This window comes from Otolemur garnettii, unplaced genomic scaffold (genome assembly GCF_000181295.1).
Source record: "Otolemur garnettii isolate 467f Iridium unplaced genomic scaffold, OtoGar3 scaffold00017, whole genome shotgun sequence".
NCBI lineage: Eukaryota > Metazoa > Chordata > Mammalia > Primates > Galagidae > Otolemur > Otolemur garnettii.
This window is the reverse complement of record NW_003852412.1, coordinates 16,054,575-16,075,739: the sequence shown is the minus strand read 5'-3', so window position 1 is coordinate 16,075,739 and position 21,165 is coordinate 16,054,575. Positions and strand designations below refer to the sequence as shown.

General features: G+C 36.3%; 1 protein-coding gene and 1 pseudogene across 1 annotated transcript in view; both read right to left on the bottom strand.

Moving 5' to 3' along the window:
• Positions 1 to 21,165, bottom strand: part of ATG10 (autophagy related 10) — a 262,904-nt gene that overhangs the window by 75,211 nt on the left and 166,528 nt on the right. The window contains exons 4-5 of the mRNA XM_003786018.3: positions 18,664 to 18,805; positions 2,560 to 2,657 (exon numbers count right to left, since the gene is read on the bottom strand). Coding sequence (XP_003786066.1) covers positions 2,560 to 2,657; positions 18,664 to 18,805 — 240 coding nt within the window. The remainder of the gene's footprint in view (positions 1 to 2,559; positions 2,658 to 18,663; positions 18,806 to 21,165) is intronic.
• On the bottom strand, positions 2,847 to 3,017 carry LOC111723927 (annotated as a pseudogene).

Sequence of the window (21,165 nt, the reverse complement as noted above, 5' to 3'; positions counted from 1 at the left end):
CTATATAGGTTTGCATTTAGGAGATTAATAATAGGACTAGTAGTGAAGGAAAAGGATAAGAACTGGGCTCCAGTGCATAATGGAAAAAGTTCACTGAGAAGGAGTTGAGAAAAAGGTGCAAAGTTAAGTAGACATATTTGGATACTCTCTTTCTCCATCTTTTGCCCTCATCCCTGACTTTTACAAGCAAACCTGGGTCCTGTGGATTTGCCTCTGTAGCACACATTTTTGGACAGCTTGTGGTCATAAATAAGACAGTAGAAGTTGAAGTTCCTGCCATTTACCTGGACATACTTAAAAGTTAATCTAAAATAGTTTGCATACAATAAAATGTTCTTGCCAAAAATCTTTAGGGCTGCTTTGCTTACATGTCACATTACCTTTCTTCATAGCAACCATGTATGCCTGGTCCACTGAACTTGGATTTCAGAGGGGGCCACTTTTGTGAGTTGAATTGGTTTCAGAGAAAGAAACACACAAAAGAATATGTAGGAAATATGCAGATAGAAAAAAGAGGGAAGGCGTCAGACCTGGAACAAATTCCAAGAACACACTGAACAAGATGCGTACAGGGAAGTGGATAGCCAAGTTTGGCAAGAGCTGTGTAGAATGGAGGAGCAGAATATAAAAGGGAAAGTTGGAGCCAGGAAATGGCAGCCACTCTCGCCCAGGCAAGGCATTCAGACCACATCCCCAGGGTCCCTAGAGAGCTCTCACAGGTCTGAGCATGGTAAGTAAACACAGCAGGAGTTAAAAAGGTATGACCAGGAGCAGAAGATTGGCAATAGAAGCTTTACTAATTGTGCCAGGTGAGGTCACAGGCTTGCTCTAAGAGGAAATAGTGGGAAGAGAAAGGAAAAGACTATTTTGAGGGTCAATGTGAAAGATACATACACTCAAAGTTAGTTTTGTCCTCAATTAAAACCTAGAAAATGGTCACTTGCAGTCACTGTCAGAGAATTGCTTATGGGATGCTAAGAATTCTTATGTTGATTAGGAGGTAAACTATCATTACAATCAAACACATAAGAGGGCATAAAAATTCTAATGACTGATAGTCAGTTTTAAAGGAAGTTTTCATTAAGCTTATTTGAAAAAAATAAGATTTTTAATATAAGTAAAAATTATTTTTAAGGAGATCATGATTGGTTGCAAGGTGATGAGTATTTTTAAATTTCTAAAATAATTAACTGCTGATTTTAGCAAGGCAGTAATGATGACTTATATGATTGACGGATCTATTTTCTCTATTTTTGCAAATCTACTTTTTCTACTTTTGCAGATCTATTTTTCTCTACTTTTGCAAATCACTACTGCAAACCTAGTATTAATCAAAAGTTCATTATCTTTGCAAATGTACCTATGAGTAAAACTTGGAAACATTATAGATGACACAAGCTAAATCATGTATTTCTTAGTATATCTTGCCAACTCAGTTTCTATTTTCCTTTACTTGATACATTTTTATTGAGCACCTACCCTCAGTTTTACACTAGTACGGGATAGATAATGGAGAGGAAAACAGTTTCCCCACATGGGGCAAACCCAAGAGAGATCCCAGACAGATGATGGTTCAACTCACGAATTTTCAACTTTACGATGGCACAACAGTGATACACCTGTTTTAGTAGAAACCATACTTCAAGCACCCATACAACTATCCTGTTTTTCACTTTCAGTAGAGCATTTAATAAATCACGTGAGCTATTCAACACTTTATTGTAAGATGGGCTTAATGATTTTAACATTGGTAAGGCGGGACAACATGGCCAAGAGGTGGGGCAGGGGCGGGGCAGGACAGGGGACTGGGCAGGGCAGGGCCTGACAACAATGCAAACTTTGATAAACAGTTCTCGATAATCACTTCTCAGCAATTATTTGTTATTATTACAGTTTAACATTAGAAAATTAACAAAAATAATATAAAACTCATATTCTGGCAAAATAGCCACATGGCAGCCGGAAACCGTATATTCTCTTCTTGTTTTCCCGCCCATTCATGCATTCTTTCCAAAAATCGGGACTTTTTAAAAATGCTGCGGGACGTGGGACAAACTGTTGAAAAGCGGGACTGTCCCGCCAAAAGCGGGATGTCTGGTCACCCTATCTTAATGTTACAGGACTTTGCCCAACTGTAGGCTAATATAAGCATTCTGAGCATGTTTACGGTAAGCCAACCTAAGCTATGATGTTTGGTAGGTTAGGTATATTTAATGCATTTTTGAGTGAACAATATTTCCCACTTAATGATGAGTTTATCAGGAAATAACCCCATTGTAAGTCAAGGAGCATTTATATAGCAGAAAAGACAGACATTACTTTTTTAAAAAATCATCCAAATTTTAAATTATGGTAAGCACTATCAAAGGAAAATGACAGATACTATGAGAGCTTATAGTAGGGAGACTAAGCCATGACTGGGCTGGGAAGGTGTTTTAAGGAAAATATCTTGAGCTGAAATCTGTAAGAATGTAGAGGAAAAAGTGAAGGAGAGGAAAACAGATGAAAAGATGAGCAGAGGGAAAGGACCACACTCAATAAAATGAAACATACTCTAACCTGCTGGGTGATAGTGTCCCAAGGTCCCTGGAGCAGCCGTGTCTTATAGTACTCATGGACTCCTTCCCATATGTCCTTCAGAGTTAAAGGTCTCCCATCTGTGAAAGTGCATGGTAAAGACTGAGTTAGCAATCCATGTGACACAATGGTACTTGGTGTCAATCTAGAGCTCTTGGAAGAGTATTATAACTTTTTTTTTTAACATGTATCGGCCATATGTATATGTACTGAGTTAGCATGGTTTCTTTCATTGCGTCCCGTTGGATAATCCATTCAAGGAAGATTACTTAATCCAATTTAATGAACCCGATGTACTTCGCGTACTGACAGAAGCACTGGCAGCACATATTGAGGCCGTGCTTCCGGATCAGACCATGCTGGTTTGAACACATGTGGCAAGAGCAAGAACCCTGGCCAAATTTTCACTGGTAGCTCCAGTAGAGCTGCTGGTGTCCCATCTTGCTTTCAGGAGTGCAATGAGGCAAAATGGAGTATTATAACTTTTAAAACAAATCTATACTACTACATATGTAAGGAATCCTATGTGAATTACTATTTTCTTCCTGAGCAGAGTTTAAACATTTAGGCTTCTCTTCTTTGTATCTATTTAGCATTTAAATTATCTGCTCATTCGTTACTTCTAGGAATTTTACCAAAAAAATAACATCCAAAAGATTTTAAAATGTGTTTCAGAGAGAACAGATAGACAGAAGCACAGGCAAAGGACCAGGCAAATAGACCCCCATCTTCACAAGGCAGCAGCAGGGCTGCCTCTGAAGTCTTAGAGCGTCCTCTACTCCTCAAACCTGGAGCCCCAACTCATGCTTCCTTCGCTGTCTCATGATTTGAGCACCTGCAATGTCCAAATCGCTCCTGCAGGGTACCATGGAGAATAGAAGGAAAACACACAATTTCTCCTACTCAGGAGCCTATTGTCACTGGGGAAACTATGACAAGTACATCAAAAGCTAAAACACTAACTAGAGAGAGAGTGGTCTCTCCCCAAAGAAAACTGCAGTTGGCTGACAGTCAAGAGGAGATATTAGCACCCAGTGCTAATGGGGCTGTTTGGGATGAAGGGACTTGAAAAGGGCTTGGTGTGAAGAGATTAGTAAAAGCTTTGGGGAGGAATAATTCTTCTTTTATTGGTTTAAGTAGTTTTGATTATCCGTCTCTATTCTGTAACCATCCAAATAATGGATTTTATGAAGACCACAATGACACTTACAAAATACACAAGGTAAGTGGAAAACTAGGTATCTAAATTCTGGCAAAAAAAAAAGCAGAGAGACAAAGCGTGCATCCTCATTACCTACAGATTTCAAACCACACACTAATGGAAAGAAGGTGTCTTCACGCTAGAATTTAGCACTACTTGGCCCATTGAGAGCTATCAAGTCCTTAAGACTTAAGGGTGTGCCTTTTCCTTAGGCAAATGGATGATATTACTCAAACAAAACACATTAGAATACTGAATCACTAGCTCCAAAAAAGTATTTGGTCATCAGATGCAAAAAAAAAGATTGGGGTGATAATATATTTAAGAACTTCAAAAAGCCAAAAATCACTTTCTTTATTTAGACATATGGAGTATGAGTAGAAATGTAGGGTGTCAGGGAAACAGCACTAGATTATCATTATTCAGTAAATATTTTAAAAACATTTGCAAAGCCTCTGTCCACGCTGTTTAAATCCTGGTGTTGGTGCTTTCTCTTTGTGTGACTATGTTATTTTGCTATTAACTTTACCTGAAAAATGAAAATAACAATCCTTTTCAAATTTTGTTCTTATGAGGCTTATGTAAATGAACAGGACCGTGTTAGGTACATAATAAGAGCTTGGTAATTGTTAGGTATCTTCCCTAAGTCCTTACTTCACTATTTCAGTGGTTCTCAAAGCTAAAAGACTCATTTCTCGACTGTTATTTCTTAGAATTTCCCATGTTTCTATTCCACGCACACTGTCTTTGATACAGTAATATACAAATACCATACGCAGGGCATTCCTCATGTTTGACCTGAAAAGTTGAACTTTTCCTCAACCTTTATTTTCAATAAATAGCAATAGAATATTTTGATACATTTTCAATAAGTATCTTCATCTTGGCATTTATCTGGTGGCAGGAGACCATTATCTTGTGATAAATAGTTTTATTCCACTGACATTTCCATGTCTGTAAAATGAACAAGATTTATTCATCCAATTAACATTTGAATGTCATGTTTAGCTACAAGTTAAAAACAAGCTGCCTTCAGTATGTGTGTTATATTGTTTTCTGAACACATTTACAGAATAAGGCCAAACTCTGTTCTTAAGAGAAGCACTACATATCTTCAAAATATGCTTGTGCATGTGTGTTTGCGTGTGTGTGTATGTGTGTACTAATGTTGGAAGAGGCAAATAACATCTTACATACTTCAGTGTCAAATAGCAAATGAAACAATCAAATTATGAAAGGATGACATGCTTTCAGAATGATTTTTACATGTCAATGTTCAAAGGAATCAAATGCCTTTATTAGGATAATAAAATGTTAGAGCTTGTATAACTACTCATTTAATAAATAATCAACCAAAGTCTCAGGAAATATGTATCTGCCAAAATTCTGTAGCCAGTTCATGACTGAAAGGAAGTCAGAAGCCAGATCTCAAGACTCACCAGCGCTCTCCTGCTATTCCGTGCTGCCTCTGAGGGCAGAGGCATTGCAAATGTGTTATAAATATTCTCTGAATAATGACAAATGAAAGAATGCCTTCCTAAACTTTATTTCCTCTAACACAGAGAAAGCTTTGCAGACCTAGAAAAGGATGCTGGGTTTAATATCTGGTAATCAGTAATGATTTTAATTTTATTCCTTAAGATATTTCAGTCAACAATCTAAATATGGAGTAAATGGCTTGGATATTATCCACTGTCAAAAAACTGCATACTCTGCTGGAAACATTCATACAAAATGCAGTAATAAGCATCCTAGCAACAATGTGGAGAGACTCAGAACAAACGTTATAGAATTTTCATCAGATTTGATGCTAAAATTGAGAGTATGTGCAGTAAGTTTTCAGACAACACTGAATCTAGTGAAAAAATTGAACACCTTAGAGTACAGGAATTAAAAAATGATCTGGTCAACCTGATCTATAGATTATCTTAAAGGAGTCAAAAATAATTTCCAAACATAAACATTGAATGTGCTTCTACTTATGTCACAAAAATAAATACTTCTTAACTGATGAAGAATTTCTACAGTCTTCCCTTTTCTTACTGTTTATTTTTTTAAAGACAATGTCACATTCATAGTATCTAGGCTCTTTCTATGTCATTTAATAAAAACAGACCAATTAGTAGAAATGCATTTCTATGTATCATTGATTTTAACTTATTCTAAAAATTATAGTAATACAAGTATTTTTAATAAATGATAAAAATATACAACAAACTCACCATATTGATACTTCACTATGTATTTGTTCTATTCCCTACACATGCTACAAAACCAGAAACCCAAGAATTATTCTAGATGTCTCTCTCTTTCTTGACCTTCTATGTTATGATGGAAAAAAAAAAGGCCCATTATTATATTCTAAATCTCTCTAGCAGCTGCGCTCTCCACTCCATTCCCACTGCACTGGAGTTTAAGATTTAAGCCTCTAACAATAGCCTTTGTCAGGCCCATGTCTTCCAATGCTTGATCCTCATCCTCATTAGCTTCAAACATAAATCTAAACTAACTTTTCCTATGCTGGGCACCATGCTCTATTCCTCTATGGTAAACATTTTGGAACTCTAGACCCTGGTGACTGACCTGCTTTACCATTCTTCCCTGCGAATCAGCCTTCAGTCAGATGTCAACTCTGTCCCACCACATGCTCGTACAAACCTTAATCCTTTGCCCTGTTGTACTTTTTTCATGACAAGTATCAACCTCTGAAACTATCTTACTTGTTTATACATTAATCATTTCCAGCCTTTATAACTGGAATGCAAGCCTTGGCAAACTGCCATCACTATGCAGGTACAGTGGCTCAGCCCTGCAACTCCAGCTACTGGAGAGGGTGAGATGGAAGGATTGCTTGAGCCCAGGAATTTTAGTACAACCTGAAATACAGGGTGACCATAAAGTTTGTGTGTAATTTAAAATAGTAAACTATTGCTTTTAAGTTACACACAAACTTTATGGACACATAAGAGCATAGCAAGACCTCCATCTCTAAAAACAAACAAAACCCCCCACAGATTATAGAAAAAATCATAAAAGTTATCATTAGGGTTTTGCTGGTTATGTGATATAATACTAAGATGATGGACCATAATTTATTGGTTGGTCATTAAATTATTATAAACTTTGAAATAATAGCTGGCACAAGGTGGTAACAGAGTAAGCCAAAACAATTTTTTTTCCTTTGAATTATTTTCTTTTGATAAATTCCTTGGAGTGAAGTTACTAAGTCAAAGTGAAAAATAACTGTTTTACTTCAAATCAAAAGAACTAATAATCCCCCCACATCAAGATTCTCTCTGGGGTAATGAGATAAATAGTTAATTTTAGAAATACATGTTTACATAATTTGGCACCTACTATATGCCAGGTATTTTCTTTAAGCTCGTGTGAAAAAAAACAATGGTCCTCGTTTTCATGGAGGTGACATTGTAGGTGGGCTTAGGTGGTAAACGATGAACACAGTACATGAGTAAACTGTGTGTAAGTCGGGGGTGATACATACTATGGTGAAAAGAAAAAGTAGAGCAGACTAGAGAACGCCAACCAGGAGTGGACCTGCAATTTTAGACTTCAGTGAGAAAGTCACTGGGAGGCACAGTAGTATTCCAGGGAGTGGGACCAACCAACCAGTGGAAAGACCACAGAGGTGGGGAAGGGGCCAGGGGTCACTAGCACTGTTTGAAGGTCACTAATACTTAAAGCCATCAGCTTTATCAGAATGTAATTCACATACATACAATCTACCCACTTAAAGTGTACAATTCAAAACTATTCAGAGTTGTACAGCCATCCCCACAATCAACTTTAGAACATTTTCATCACCCCAAAGAAAAAAAAAACCAAATCCATGAGCAGCAGTCATTCCTCACTTTCACCCACCCAATGTCTGCAGTCCTAGGAAAGCACAAATTTACTTTCTGATGTTATGAATCTGTCTATTCTGTATATTTGAAAGAAATGGAATCATTCAATACATGGTCTTTGTAATTGGTTTCTTTCACTGAGCATAATGTTTTCAGGGTTCATCCACGTTGTAGCACGTATTTGTGCTTCACTTCTTTTTATAGCCAAATTACATTTCATCGTGTTACAATAGCACATTGTGTTTATCACTCATCAACTGGTGGATAACTAGGTTGTTTCCGCTTTTGGACCATTATGAATAACAATGCTATGAACATTTACCTACAGGTTTTTGCGTGGACAAGTATCTTCTTCTCCCTCCCCTCCTCTTTCCTCTCCACCATGCCCCGCCTCTTCAGCATTTCTTGAGGTTCTATGGTAGGCACCTCCTGCTAGTAGCACGCTAGGTCTTGTGGGATTATAAGGTTCAAATTTTGAGTATTTAAAATAAACATATCAGGCCTTAAAATATTCAAAAGACCACTGTTTTTCAAAATGGTCACTTGTTGAAGTTACCTAACTATTCAACAACTGTTTATTCCAGCGAGGTTATAACACTGTCCATAGAACTCCTCCTCTGGAATTGCCTTCACAGCTAGACAAGGGACTAATTACTCTGTGGTACCAAACAGGATTTGATCAAAGGAAAAAAATTATACTCATTTTACTCCCTATATTTGGATCCAAATGATTTTGTCATCTCAAGACAAATTCACCTTTGATGGCTATCCATCTGCCAACTTTTAGCCACGAAGACTAAACCAAGTTTTCAAAACCAGCAGTTCCCAAATATGTTGCTGAGTAATCCCAGTATGGTTGGCAAAAGTCTATAATTTTGTTCTTCCTCTGTCTCTCTGTGAGTCTCTCTGTTTACCACTTACACTGTAGAATACCTGTGTAAACACAGTTTTGTCTCTACAACAAGAATGACCTGTTAACCAATTTGATGAAAATATTTCAAATTGTATATAAAACTAGCACATTGTACCCCATGATTGCATTAATGTACACAGCTATGATTTAATAAAAAAAAAAAAAGAATGACCTTAAAAGGTATGATGTGGGTTCTCTTTCCCAAGCCTTCATCACCAGTTTGCTAGTCATACTTCACACTTTCATGAGCAAACACAAGCATAAAATAGCTTTTGAGATGTTTTATACAAAACAATTGACTTAATCAAGCAATGTCTTCAAAATCCTGCATGCATTATTGATACCTAAAATGCACTCAAATATGATTGTGACTGTAATTATTTCAAAAACAAAATGAAGTCTTTAGAAATCCCACTGAAGTCTTTTGAAGTCTTTGGAATAGCCAAATATATACATAAAGAACCAAAATATAGACATATATTGAAGACATTTACACAGTCATCTATTTATAAAAACTGAAGACTCCAAACTTTAACCTAAAATTAAAATGTGGACATAAATACTTGGTGAAGCACGTGAAACACATTATTATTTGCCCACATGTTCGCATCAAATTATCTTCAATCAGAAACTTTAAGCCATGATAAGAGAGTCTGTATTTTCTGTCTGGCCTCAGTCACAGGAGACATGAACATACTCAATCAACAATTCCCTAGTTTCAGAACCAAGATACTCGATAGCACCAATTTTAACATGCTTAGAAATCTCATTAATCACATTGAGGCTGAAAAGCTCAATAAAATCCTTTGATTACTTGAAAATCTGAAGTCAAAGCCAAAATAATTCCAGCAAGAACCTACAAAGTGAGCATGGCAAACTGAGTTCACTTATTTACCAACTGTTTTTTGACTACTATGTGCCCATATTACCTGCAATGATAAAACACATTTAAACTAAAGGAATGTTCTGTCAGTAATCTAAAATGTCAATGACAAAAGAGGAAGAGATATTAGGTGAAAAATAGAATAATTAAAAAGTACAATCTTTAGCAACTGCCAGTAGCATTTAATTTAACATTTTCATATAAAATCTCTCAATTGAATAATAACCCACATGTCAAGTAATCTATATATTACTCAAAATGTGCAGCTTTCTAAATTAAATTTCTCAGGGCTATTAGTTTTCATGAATCCAATAACAGCATGAGATATTGCACTAGCACCACCTAACTCTAGTGCAAGCACACTGAAGTCACCTTTACCCTTACCGTGCATGGTTTCACTAAAACTTTTTAACCCCTAAAATGAAGATCAGAAAGAGTATAAATTGTTCAGAGTAAGCTTAAGAAGAATGTTCTGATGTGGTTACTAGGAAAGCAAGGATTTTTTCACACTGAAATATGTTATTATTCAATATATTGTCTTCAATAGCACTTTGAAGGATATAAAAATTCATGTCATACTCCACAGTAAGACAGAGATGAAGCTCCACCAAAGGAGAAAATTCATTTTTGCTTCAGTGAGAAAATTCTATTGTGTTATGAAATGAATGTAGTTGTTCATGTATGTTCACATTAGCTACCATCCTGGCTAATTCTGTTCATTTTTATTTATTCTTGCAAACATTTTAGCACTTTGTATCTTTATTAATCTCAAGAAATCAAAATAAAATCCTCCAAATACAGACTTTTTGGCAACTTCTTTTTACTTATATATGCCAATTAATTAATTTAACTCATATATTTCTTAAATTTCAGGTATTTGGATAAAAGTGTCATGCACTAAAAAATAGTCTGTAGAGTTTGAGTTGCAGCTCCATAGTTTTCTCTGTACCCTTGGATAAATCATTTAAGCCAGGCGTCCTCAAACTGCGCCCCACCTAGGACATTTATCTGGCCCGCCGGGTGTTTTTGCCGCCATTGCCTGTCCTGCTTAACAGCTGACTTGGGGCCCGCAGTCCGGCCCTCCAATGGTCTGAGGGACAGTGAACTGGCCCCCTGTTTAAAAAGTTTGAGGACCCCTGATTTAACCCTCTGAGTGCTCAGTGTTTCTGTCTACACATAAGGATAAAAATAGTTCCTACCTACTAATGTTATTGTGGGGATCAAAGCACATAACTCAGCTAGCAGGACTGAAAGGTGCTATATGCCATGCTGCACTTGATATAAGAGCTCACAGTCCTCAAGACTCCATGAAATAGGTATTATTATCTCAATTATTTTTTTCAAATGGTGAACAAAAGAATAAAAACATAGTTCAATAACCTGCCTAAGGTCACACAGTCAGTAAGGAGCAGAGCTAGGAGTCAGAACCCAGGCTTTCTAGTTCTAGATCCTGTGTTTTTCACCACTATGCTGTATGTGTCTCTGCATACAGGCGCTCTTTGTAAACTGTAAAGTGATACACACACGTTAACTGTGGTGGTGGTATTGGTGCTACAACTAGTCTCGACCAACACCACTTACCCTAAGAGTATCTAGAACTTTCTCCTTCATGTTTTTCTCCCTAGGCCTGGCTTGCTCTGTCCCTCATCACTGCATGGACAAATCCCATGTCCAGCAAAGGCCTCTCTTGATCCTTCCAGTTCAAGGTAATTACAACTCTATGAGCCCTGGTGCCAATTTTTATCTTTCTAAGAAATTGGTCTTATCATACTGTACTTTCAGACCTGTTTTGATACCTTATTAGACTGTAAGCTCCTGGAGAGCATCATGTATCTCTGATTTCCTTTATTGATTTCAGAAACATCTTCAAGCCTGTGCATAAATACAGTAGAATCTCTGTAAGTTGACCACTCAAGAGATTGTAACAAACTGGTCAACACAGAAAGGTGGTCAACATGAGGAACCAGGCTACTGTTATACACTGATACACATATGTGGTGGTACATGTCAATGAAAAGTAGGTCAACTTAAGGAGGTGGTCATTGTAGGAAAGTGGTCAATGATGGAAGTTCTACTTTATTTTCAAATGGATGAATAGATGAAAAACCAACATTATTTCTAGACCAATTAGTACAATTTTAAGAATAAAGACTAAATGTTCTGCATTTATGTTTTTAAACACTCTCATAGTCATATAAATCCATAGCATTAAATATATAGTGGATGTTTGATTTCTCAGTATCCAAACACACTTCCAGTTTGGGAAAGAAATTTCAAAGGAAATAGAAGGCAGAGCCCCAACTTCCCATCACTAAAGCTAAAGGGAGGAAGACATGCCCTCACCTTGTCATTCCACTTCTATCAGCTGTCTATGATCTACCTTTCAGTAAATCCTTTTCTGTCCATGATGGTCAGGTTAAATTAGTCCCCACCAAGTGTATCTAGCTAATATGACATAAATAGATAGTTTAAAAGTTGTGTTTAATAAGTATTTTCAAAATTTCATCCCAAATTTTTTTAAATGCTATATATTATCTAGTAATTTGGAGTAGAAAAGTTAACATAAGATGGTTTTTAATTACATGAGAAAGTAGTGTATTATGACCCATTTTTATGAGACAGGCTCAACAGCACAGAGGGAGCAATTTTGAGTCATCTTAAACTGTCCCCGCACTGTGTAATAATATGAGCAATGCTATAGCCGTTGCTTAAACACTTACCTGAGTAGAAATACATATAAAAACATCTTGAGGAATCTCTGAATCAGAAACTGTCCCAAGAAAAGCAACACTGGGTCTGCAAAATCCCTAAGACATCAACCCTGAGATTGTTACTATATTAATCAAGACATCTGAAGACTATACTTCCAGACAGATATCTACAGCCTAAGGTCTGCTGCTTCTGAAGAAGACACTATACCTTTAATCCTACCCAAAGTATTCTGAAGTTTTGAGCCTAACCTCTTGGTCTGGTACTCCAGTACACAGACACTTGGACTCCAGGCTTCCCTCCAACTTCAATATTCCCCAAACATGAACCTATTACTTCTGTACTAGCATTTTGATTATCCTTATGCCACGATCCAATTTGGTCCCCTTCCCCTGGAGAAGGTAGTCTTTGCCTTCTCAACACAGCACCTAACATATAGACTTTGATGACTTTAAAGGAAGAGAAAAATAATAAATGAGGTCTAAGTTGGGAGAGATTTGTTTCCAAATACCCATCGAATAGGTTAATGAGTTTGTGTTGTGCACACAGTAGGCACTCATGGATATTTTCAAGGATGTTTCAAATAGGAACAATTTTGCTAATAATAAGCAAAGAGATATTTCTACCCTAAGGAGGCACAAATATTCACCTATCCAGGGAAACTAAAATATAGTCTCTTACAAGTTAAGAAAATAAATTTATTTACTTTTCATTTTTTTCTTCCAGGCCTCTGGGTCCATTTGTAATCTCTTGCTTTTGTATATGTGGTGTTTTTACTAACACAGGTTAGCATGAACCTTTTAGCTAATTAGCTATTTCTGTAGTTTTCTTACAAATTCCTTTAGTACCTTTCCTTTAGGACATTTTTAAACCAGGGCTTAATTTGTTCAATCAGATTCTTTTCCTATCATATGTTCTAACCCAGCATCCAACCTCTATCCTAACTACCCATAATGTTTCAAACTTTCTCATGGTTCAATAAATAATTCTCATTACATTCTCTCTATTATTTGGACTTGTCAGTTTGAATATATTTGTATTAGTTAAATAATTTTTCATTATTTTTCTTAATAATGTTCACTGTTTGTTCATTGTATCTCATTTAATCTCTTTTTAATCCACCAAAATTCACATTCCAGTGCATTGTGATTTTGGCGAGATTTATTATCTATCTAAATTTAAGTATAGTACAAATATATATATATATATATATATATACTTTCTTCAAGACTCTTTACAATCAAATAAGACTTTAAATTAAATTAGATATCAAATTATTCTCTATTTTCTTCTTATTGTAATAGTTTAGCTAGAATCATTTTTGCCCCATTCTTTAAGTCTCTCTGATTCACTTTTTTCTTTCTGTGCAACAAGCTGCCCTAGCTTCCACTGTATGGGGGCAACAGTAATTTTTCCTGAAAATATATTCTTCCAGCTCATTTTCTCTAAGAGGTTACTATTTTTAAAATATAATAATGCTAGTAATAATAACTTTTAAAAAGCCAATTCCCTTTTTTCAAATTTCATTCTCATCATTTAATTATTCCTCTTTTCTTCTTGCTCAGTCATAACTTCTAGGAAATCCCTCCACTGGTTTCATGTACTTCTGCTCAATCTCCTTCACTTTTTCCTTAAATCCTCCAGTCTCTTCCCACCCATTATCTCTTCCATAATTTGACCTCAATGTATCTTTTCAACCATTTCTTTTATAACCCATCCTAAAGGAACACCTAATACAAACTGGCCTCTCACTTCTCAGAATATGCCATGCTCTTCCTGGCTCCTACAGCTTGGCACCCACTCTCCTCTCTTTTTACAGTCTTTTCTATCCTTTCTTATGGGACCTAACCCATGAATAGCCTTTGGAAGTTGTTCAGCAGAGCTACGAATATTCCACTTTCAATCTTCAGCTTCCTCCAATCCTCATTATTCCTGTTTTCCTATCACTCTGTTACTCCAAAGACTGCTTTGTGTTCCAAACCTTGGACAACCCTCTTCCTCTTCCTCTTGGATGTTTTATACACTGTTTTAACTCCAAAACTTCCATTATTCTGTCTTTCTCCTGGCCTTTATCTTGGTTTGGTTCATGCTGCCTTTAAAAAGGAATTATTCTTTGATTATTTCTTTTACTCTGTTTCTCCATGAACATCCTTCAGGCCTCTAAAAGTGGACAAATCTTTCACACGAAAAATGTGGGCTACATTTTTAATTCTATACCCTGACTTTCTGGGTCAATAATAGAATGGATCTCCAGAAAGGACATTCAGTTGCTAAATGGAAGAAATGCTTCCTTCTCTATTCCAAAGCACTCTTTCTGATCAATTAAAGAAATATATCAAAACGGTTCCCAAGAAGAACCCATATGTTAGCCAAAGAATTAAATATTTTGAAAATGAAAAGAACCACTGGTCTATTTTTTCAGTCGAGAACAAAGGAAAACAAAAGATATAGGGAAGAGATAAATCAGAATTCAAGTAGAAATAAATATAGAAATCACTAGTTACAATGTAAGGGGAGATTTTTAAGCCTAGGACTCTGGTGAAGCCAAAAGCCCCTGTATGCCTAAGGTTTTTACCATATTTCTAACACCACCAGTTTTTCATCAAAGCCAAGCCCCCAAAGGGAAAATGGGACATAAAAGGGTTGTGGAATGATGAGAATGATGGAGAGTAGATAGAAGGCTTTGGTATGATATAAATAATTCTTTAATACAGTGTGCTTTAAAAATAGTTAGAGAGAAAAAAAGCAGCATGCCCTTGAAGATGTCAATGCTCTGTGTGGAAATGGAGCTCCTAAACTACAAAGCACAATTCAGAGGCTGTTTACTATTATCCAATGGAAGTGTGATCACCTCTCACCCACTGCTGGGAGGCAAATAATATTACTGTGTCCCACTATCCCTCCCAAAACTACAGTGACGAGAGACAGAGAAAAACAGAACATTGGGAAAGAAGGACTTCTTTCTTCTCTCTCTCTCCTCTCTAAGATAGAGTCTCAGTCTGTTGCTCCAGGTAGAGTATAATGTGGTAGTATCATCATAGCCTGAGCAACTTCATACTTCTGGGCTTAAGCAATCCTTCTGCCTCAGCATCTCAAGTAGCTGGGACTACAGACACCTACCACAATGCCTAGCTAGTTTTTCTATTTTTATCCCCTCTAGAGATGGGGTCTTGCTCTTGCTCAGACTGGTCTCAAACTCCTAAGCCCAAGCAATCCTCCCCCCTTGGCCTCCCAGAGTGCTAGAATGGCAGGTGGCAGCCACAGCACTGGCCTTACTTCTTCTCCTAAGTTCATGTTACTCCCTTGGGAACTGCGCATAGAAATGAGAGGCAACCAGAAGCAGAATCATGCCTCAATCTAGCTGTCTGCCTTTCAGGATCACATAAAAATATGTGTTTATAGAAGTGAAGCAGCTGCTGAGCTAGTTTGGATGCCCACTTCTGAGTCCTCAGGACATTCTATTTTTCATACTCCACTAACCCTACAGTTTCTGAAAAGTTTCAGACTAAAGAGTAAAGATATATAGATAGTTTAGGTGCTGGGTCTCCTGACAACAGCATTACTTCCTCCTTAGAACCCATCAGAGCAATTGGAACAGGTACCATCACATAGTCTCAGTCTTTAGGCTGTTTTCAAAATGGTCAGAAATTCCTCATTATTGGCTCACTTAATAAACACTCATTAATACAGTTGAATAAGCTATATACAGCTCCCATACACACAGGGTCATAAACCATGCTTCTCACTTTGTAGACACTCAACATTAATTTCCTTTACTCCTCCTTTTACCCTGAGGCCCTACCTTCTAGCTAACCATCTTATAGAAGACAAGAAAACAAGGAATTCTGATAGAATGCAACTTGGGTAATTGCAGACTGTGTGATGTCACATGACATGACGTAGCAGTGACAAGAGTAGGGCATGTTAGCTAAATCTCGGGGCAGCAGTTGACCTGGTGGACACTGGACCATATAGAGGAATAGGAGGAATTCATAGTCCAACATATTCGCATTTCAAGAAATGAAATAAAGATTTCTCCTGAAATCTAAACCAGCTGATATAAGAAAGAGTAATGTCTATTTAAATAGGAACTATTTACTACTTGCTTTGCTTTTGCTATAAAAAAAAAAAAAGAGGGGGAGTACAGGAAGAAAATTCAGAACAAAGCACAGAAATTAATTTTTATTAACAATCAAATGCAAAAGAAATTCTAAATATCTGTCAAAAACAAGGCTAAGTGAACTATTTTTGAAGCAAAAAAAAAGACCCCTGGGCAAGAAATTTTACAGTCATCCTCTTTCTAGGTCGGAACTCTCTTAGAAATGAGACAAAGAAAAATCTGGACCTGGAATAAGAGGAAGACGTGAGGAATCCATTCACCACACTGACAAGAGATTTGTTTAACAAATAGATGATAGGCCAGAATAATCAGATATCCCAGAAAAGGTAATGGACTAAGGAGAATAAATGAAAAATTACGACTCCATAGTAAAGGGACATACATTTTTAGAATATTCATGAGGTTAAGTTTGGTGGAGAAGAAAAAGGAAATTATTAGAATATATGATAAAGAAAAGAACCATTTTTCATGTTTCTCTGCCAGAAAACAGTTAGTACTCTTTGCAAAAATTAAATTTGATTTTTTAATGTACCTGAACAAGCACTAAATGAATTCTGGACCGAAATGAATTTTAAAATGCCTAATGCCCATTCTGTACAACGCAGAATGGGAGTGGGGGAATGAAGAAGGCCTCGTATAAATTTGGTTTTAAATGAAGAGCATCTTAAAATTATATAAACAGAATCTAAGAAGGCTAGCTTTTTTTTTTTTTAAAGAATAGAAAATCATAAAGAAAGGATCATAGGAAGTATACTAATGTCATTAAAACATAATTGGCCTTGCAGGAACAATTACTGTGCTGTACTGTAAGGGGAGCTGTTGGCACATAAGAGCAAAGAACACGTATGAGCTCATCCACCGGCCTTGGCAAGACCCACTTCCAGCTAGAAGCAGTCATGTTTCAACACCTCTGATTCCCTAATGCTGACAAGCTAAACAACTTGTTTTGTCTCTGGGAGCTCTTCTCTGGTGATTAACTGCTTATGGTGAATACTAATTATATGAAAGTACAGTATTGAAGAAGTGTCCTATTTCCTCTACCTGCAGACACGACTTGTTTTTGAATCTAGATGGTCCTAGCTTGTAGAGCTATCGCAAGCCAGAACCAAGAAAGACATTTTCCTCCCCCTGCATAATAAATATAGCTCCTACTTTTTGCACCCGCATAGTACATTTCACTGACAAGAAACCTCCTTTAACCTCTGGGCTCCAAACCAAATAGAATTATAACACAATAAGTGTTTTAAAAGCTTGTTATAATTATATGGATAAATTTGCAGCAAGAGTTTGTACATTAGTGAACTATCAGTGTCCTCAATTCCCCATGTCCCATGTTGAAAATTTACCCCAAATTGTCAGTTCTTAAGAACTGCACCTCAGATTAAAATCTTCTCACCGGGGAGTCTATGAGAATTTGTTCTTGTGTTTTAAATCCTAAGTGCTTGTTAAACCGCCAACACTGCAAAATTAGAGACCATTAAACAATATAAGGCAGCAAGTGATTAAATCTACCAAATACACATTCAAAGCAGCTTAAGCTACTTTTTAATTAAAAATAAAATATCATTGGCTAAATTCAGATGTCTTAGCTATCCAGAAAAAGTTAGAAGGTTGTTCAAAATGCAAAATGCTACTGATAAGGCCAGATAGAAAAGGAGAACTAGGGCAGGGAGGGAGCTGGACAGGGGGCTCATTTCGGGGCCCTGCCAGGGTATCAGAGCACCCTAGCACTCACTGGGCTTAGGCAGCGGACTTTAGTGGGGAGTCGTGGCTGCACTGCAGGGGAGAATGCCATGTGGCTGCTGATTAAATAAGCTTTATTAGCAAAGGCCTCCGAGGAGACAGAGTGTTCCACCTTCTTGGCAGGAGAATGAGTTTAGTAACAGCATCGCAGGAAGCAAAAGCACTGGAGATGTATAGAGGCTGAAGGAAATGTTAGTGCTATTTTTAAATACAGCTTAAGCTAATTGATAAACATTTCTTAAAGTAATTATCAGCTATTGGGGAAGGAGGCATGGGGGGCTTTTGAGTTAATGGGATCATTTGAGATTCAAAGAAATTTTTACTGTATAGTTAGAAGTAAATAAACATTGTAGCTTTAAGTTGTTCCTACTTGTTTAAAGTAAAGAAAAAAAAAGGGCCAGGGGGCTTAGTCAACTTCAGGCAGGAAGCCAAGAATCTGAAGATGAGACTTGAGGCTGGGATGATATCATTCACTCTGAAGTCTTGATACCCTTTCTGAAGCATGAGAAAATTTACTGGTAAAACCTTACCTCACCCACAGTTTTCTTATTTTTAACTCTATTTTTTTTCCTCTGGAGAATAATTTTCCAAATATGCTTTCTGCCTTATATGTAAATGTTATGAATTTACTTTTAGCTTCAGACCCAGTCTTACCTAAAAAGCTTGCCCTAAAGTAAAGTACAGGCACTTGGTAGCTACAGGAATATAAGACATGGTATTCATATTTAATCACTTCAGATGCCGCTGCTGCAGTCCCAGTCACTTCAAAATCATCCGAGGGTAGCTCTGAAGCCTCCTGCAAAAACAAAAGCAAAATGTGTTTGTCAATAAGAAAAGTATTAACATGGAGAGAAAAAAATGAGATTTTCTTCTTGCAAAATAACAGTTAAATAAACATTGGGCTATTTGGTAAGGAAAAGGGAGTTTCCCATATTAATGTTTAACATTTGAGTCCTGGGTAAATAGTAAAACCAGAAAACATTAGCATTAAGTAATTCCAGTAACAAATTCCAGATTGTTTTTAAGAGACAAAGCAGCTCTGAGTAAAGAAACAGGAAAGGAAAAAAAAAAAAAAACAAACAAAAAAAACCCAGATCTATTGCAACAGCAACTCTGAAAAATCTTTACCCATACAATTTTAGCAACAAGATGATAGCAATACAAGCTACCTGCTTCCCTACCTGTGAAAACTAAAAACATCCTAACAATTGAACAAGAGGCTGTGAAATGTCCCTAAAGATTCTATTGTACTTGCCAAAAGATGATTCATTGTGTGCTGAACAATTCCCAGTTCCACTTTGAATAAGAAAGTTATTTTGCAAGAGGTCGAGTTTGTTAGGTATATTTTAAAACCTGAGATGATTCTGTTTTCTTTGTTATTGTGCTATCACTGGTATATTTCTACAATAAATCTTGATTTATAACAGATTAGATGGCGAATATTAATGTCAACTTACACAGAGTTTTGTAAACAGAGGATGATAGTCATCTCACTTCTCATCTAATCATTCTTTACTGGTTGATTTTTTTTTTTTTTTTGTTATGTGTGGGGTGTTTTAAAGAATGTATCTTAATGTTTAAAAGCAATTAATTGGACATATTGAGTCAGAGTCTGGTTCTGTCCACATTCACTTAAGTTACTAAGGTTGAACAATTTCCTTTGAAATTAAATTAGTACTAGCAGGAATGAAGCAGGTTGGTTTGGCTCGTTCTAATTCTCATTAAAACAGTAACAACAACAATGCACAATCAGAAAGAAGTATAGGAAAATTTTCAAACTTTATAAATATGAAATAAGGTTTCCCATGAGGATAAGCAAAGCCACTGTCTACTTTCCAGATCTGTATCTCCTTTCCAGTTAATTTCTATAATTCTCCACTCACAGTCAGTTCACTGGGAAGACATCACAAAGGATAAATCACAAGTAGAGATATTTACAAAATACTTTTCATTAAACTCCAGTAAACACTATCAATCAAACACAATAAAATAATCAGGATGAAATCACTGAAATAAATATCCCAAATAGAGAAAATTAATAACAGTAGCAAGAGGCAGGTTTTTCTGGGGTTTTTTTCTTATTTGTTTATAATTTTCATTAGGCAGAGATTATCTATCCCTTCTTTTACAGCAATTCTTTTAACCACATTCCTTCTTTTTGGTCAATGATTGAGTTGTTTGGCATTTATAATCTTTTTTCTTCCTTAACATTATGAAGGAACTATATCTTGGTGATAAAGTAGAATTACAAATACTGCACAAGTACATAAAAAGAAAAAGTGAAATTCCCCTAATCCCAGCACTTCTATACCTCAGATTTGTAACCACTTTTAGCCAGCCAATGTACATTTTTCCAGACTTTTAAGTTTTTTTGGCACACAAACACATACACACCTCCTCCACCCCCCCACCCCCCCTCCCCGTCTCAGATTAAATCCTGCTATATATACATATGCTCTCAGAGTGGATATTTCTACTCTTGGGCATCCTGCCACATGCTGCCATGTCAGTGCTATAGATTTAGCATCTTTTAATCCTTCACTATATTCCATTGTATGACTACATCATAGCTGCTTTTTTTTTTTAACATTTCCATATTGCCAGATATTTTAGGTTCATTATAATTTTCTGCTACTACAAATAATGTCACAACGAATATCCTAGCACATATATCCACCTCTGTATGCACACCTCTATTTTTCCATGGTGCAGACTCCTAAAGGTAGACTCACTGTACCAAAAGGGTATGTGCATTTTAAATTTCAAGAGACACTGCCCACATGTCTTCAGAAAAAGGCTGTATTAATTTATATTCCTCCCTACCAAAAAGTCTTGAGAATGCCCTTTTCCAATATCCAATAAATACTGAATGCAATTTATTTTCAATGTTTGCCTATTTGATATATTTTTAAATGTAATTTTTTTGGTTTTAATTTCTAGTTTCTTAATTACTAGTGAAGGTGAGCAGTTATTCATATATTCATTGATAATTTGTCTTTTCCCATAATTTGCTCATTCTTTATTTTCTGATACTTAGTTTGCCTTTTTCTTGTTGAATTATATAAACTTTGTATATTGGAAATAACTTACTATTAGAAATAAATATATATGTCTGCACCATAGAAGAAAAGATGTATAAAGATATGTGTGAGATAT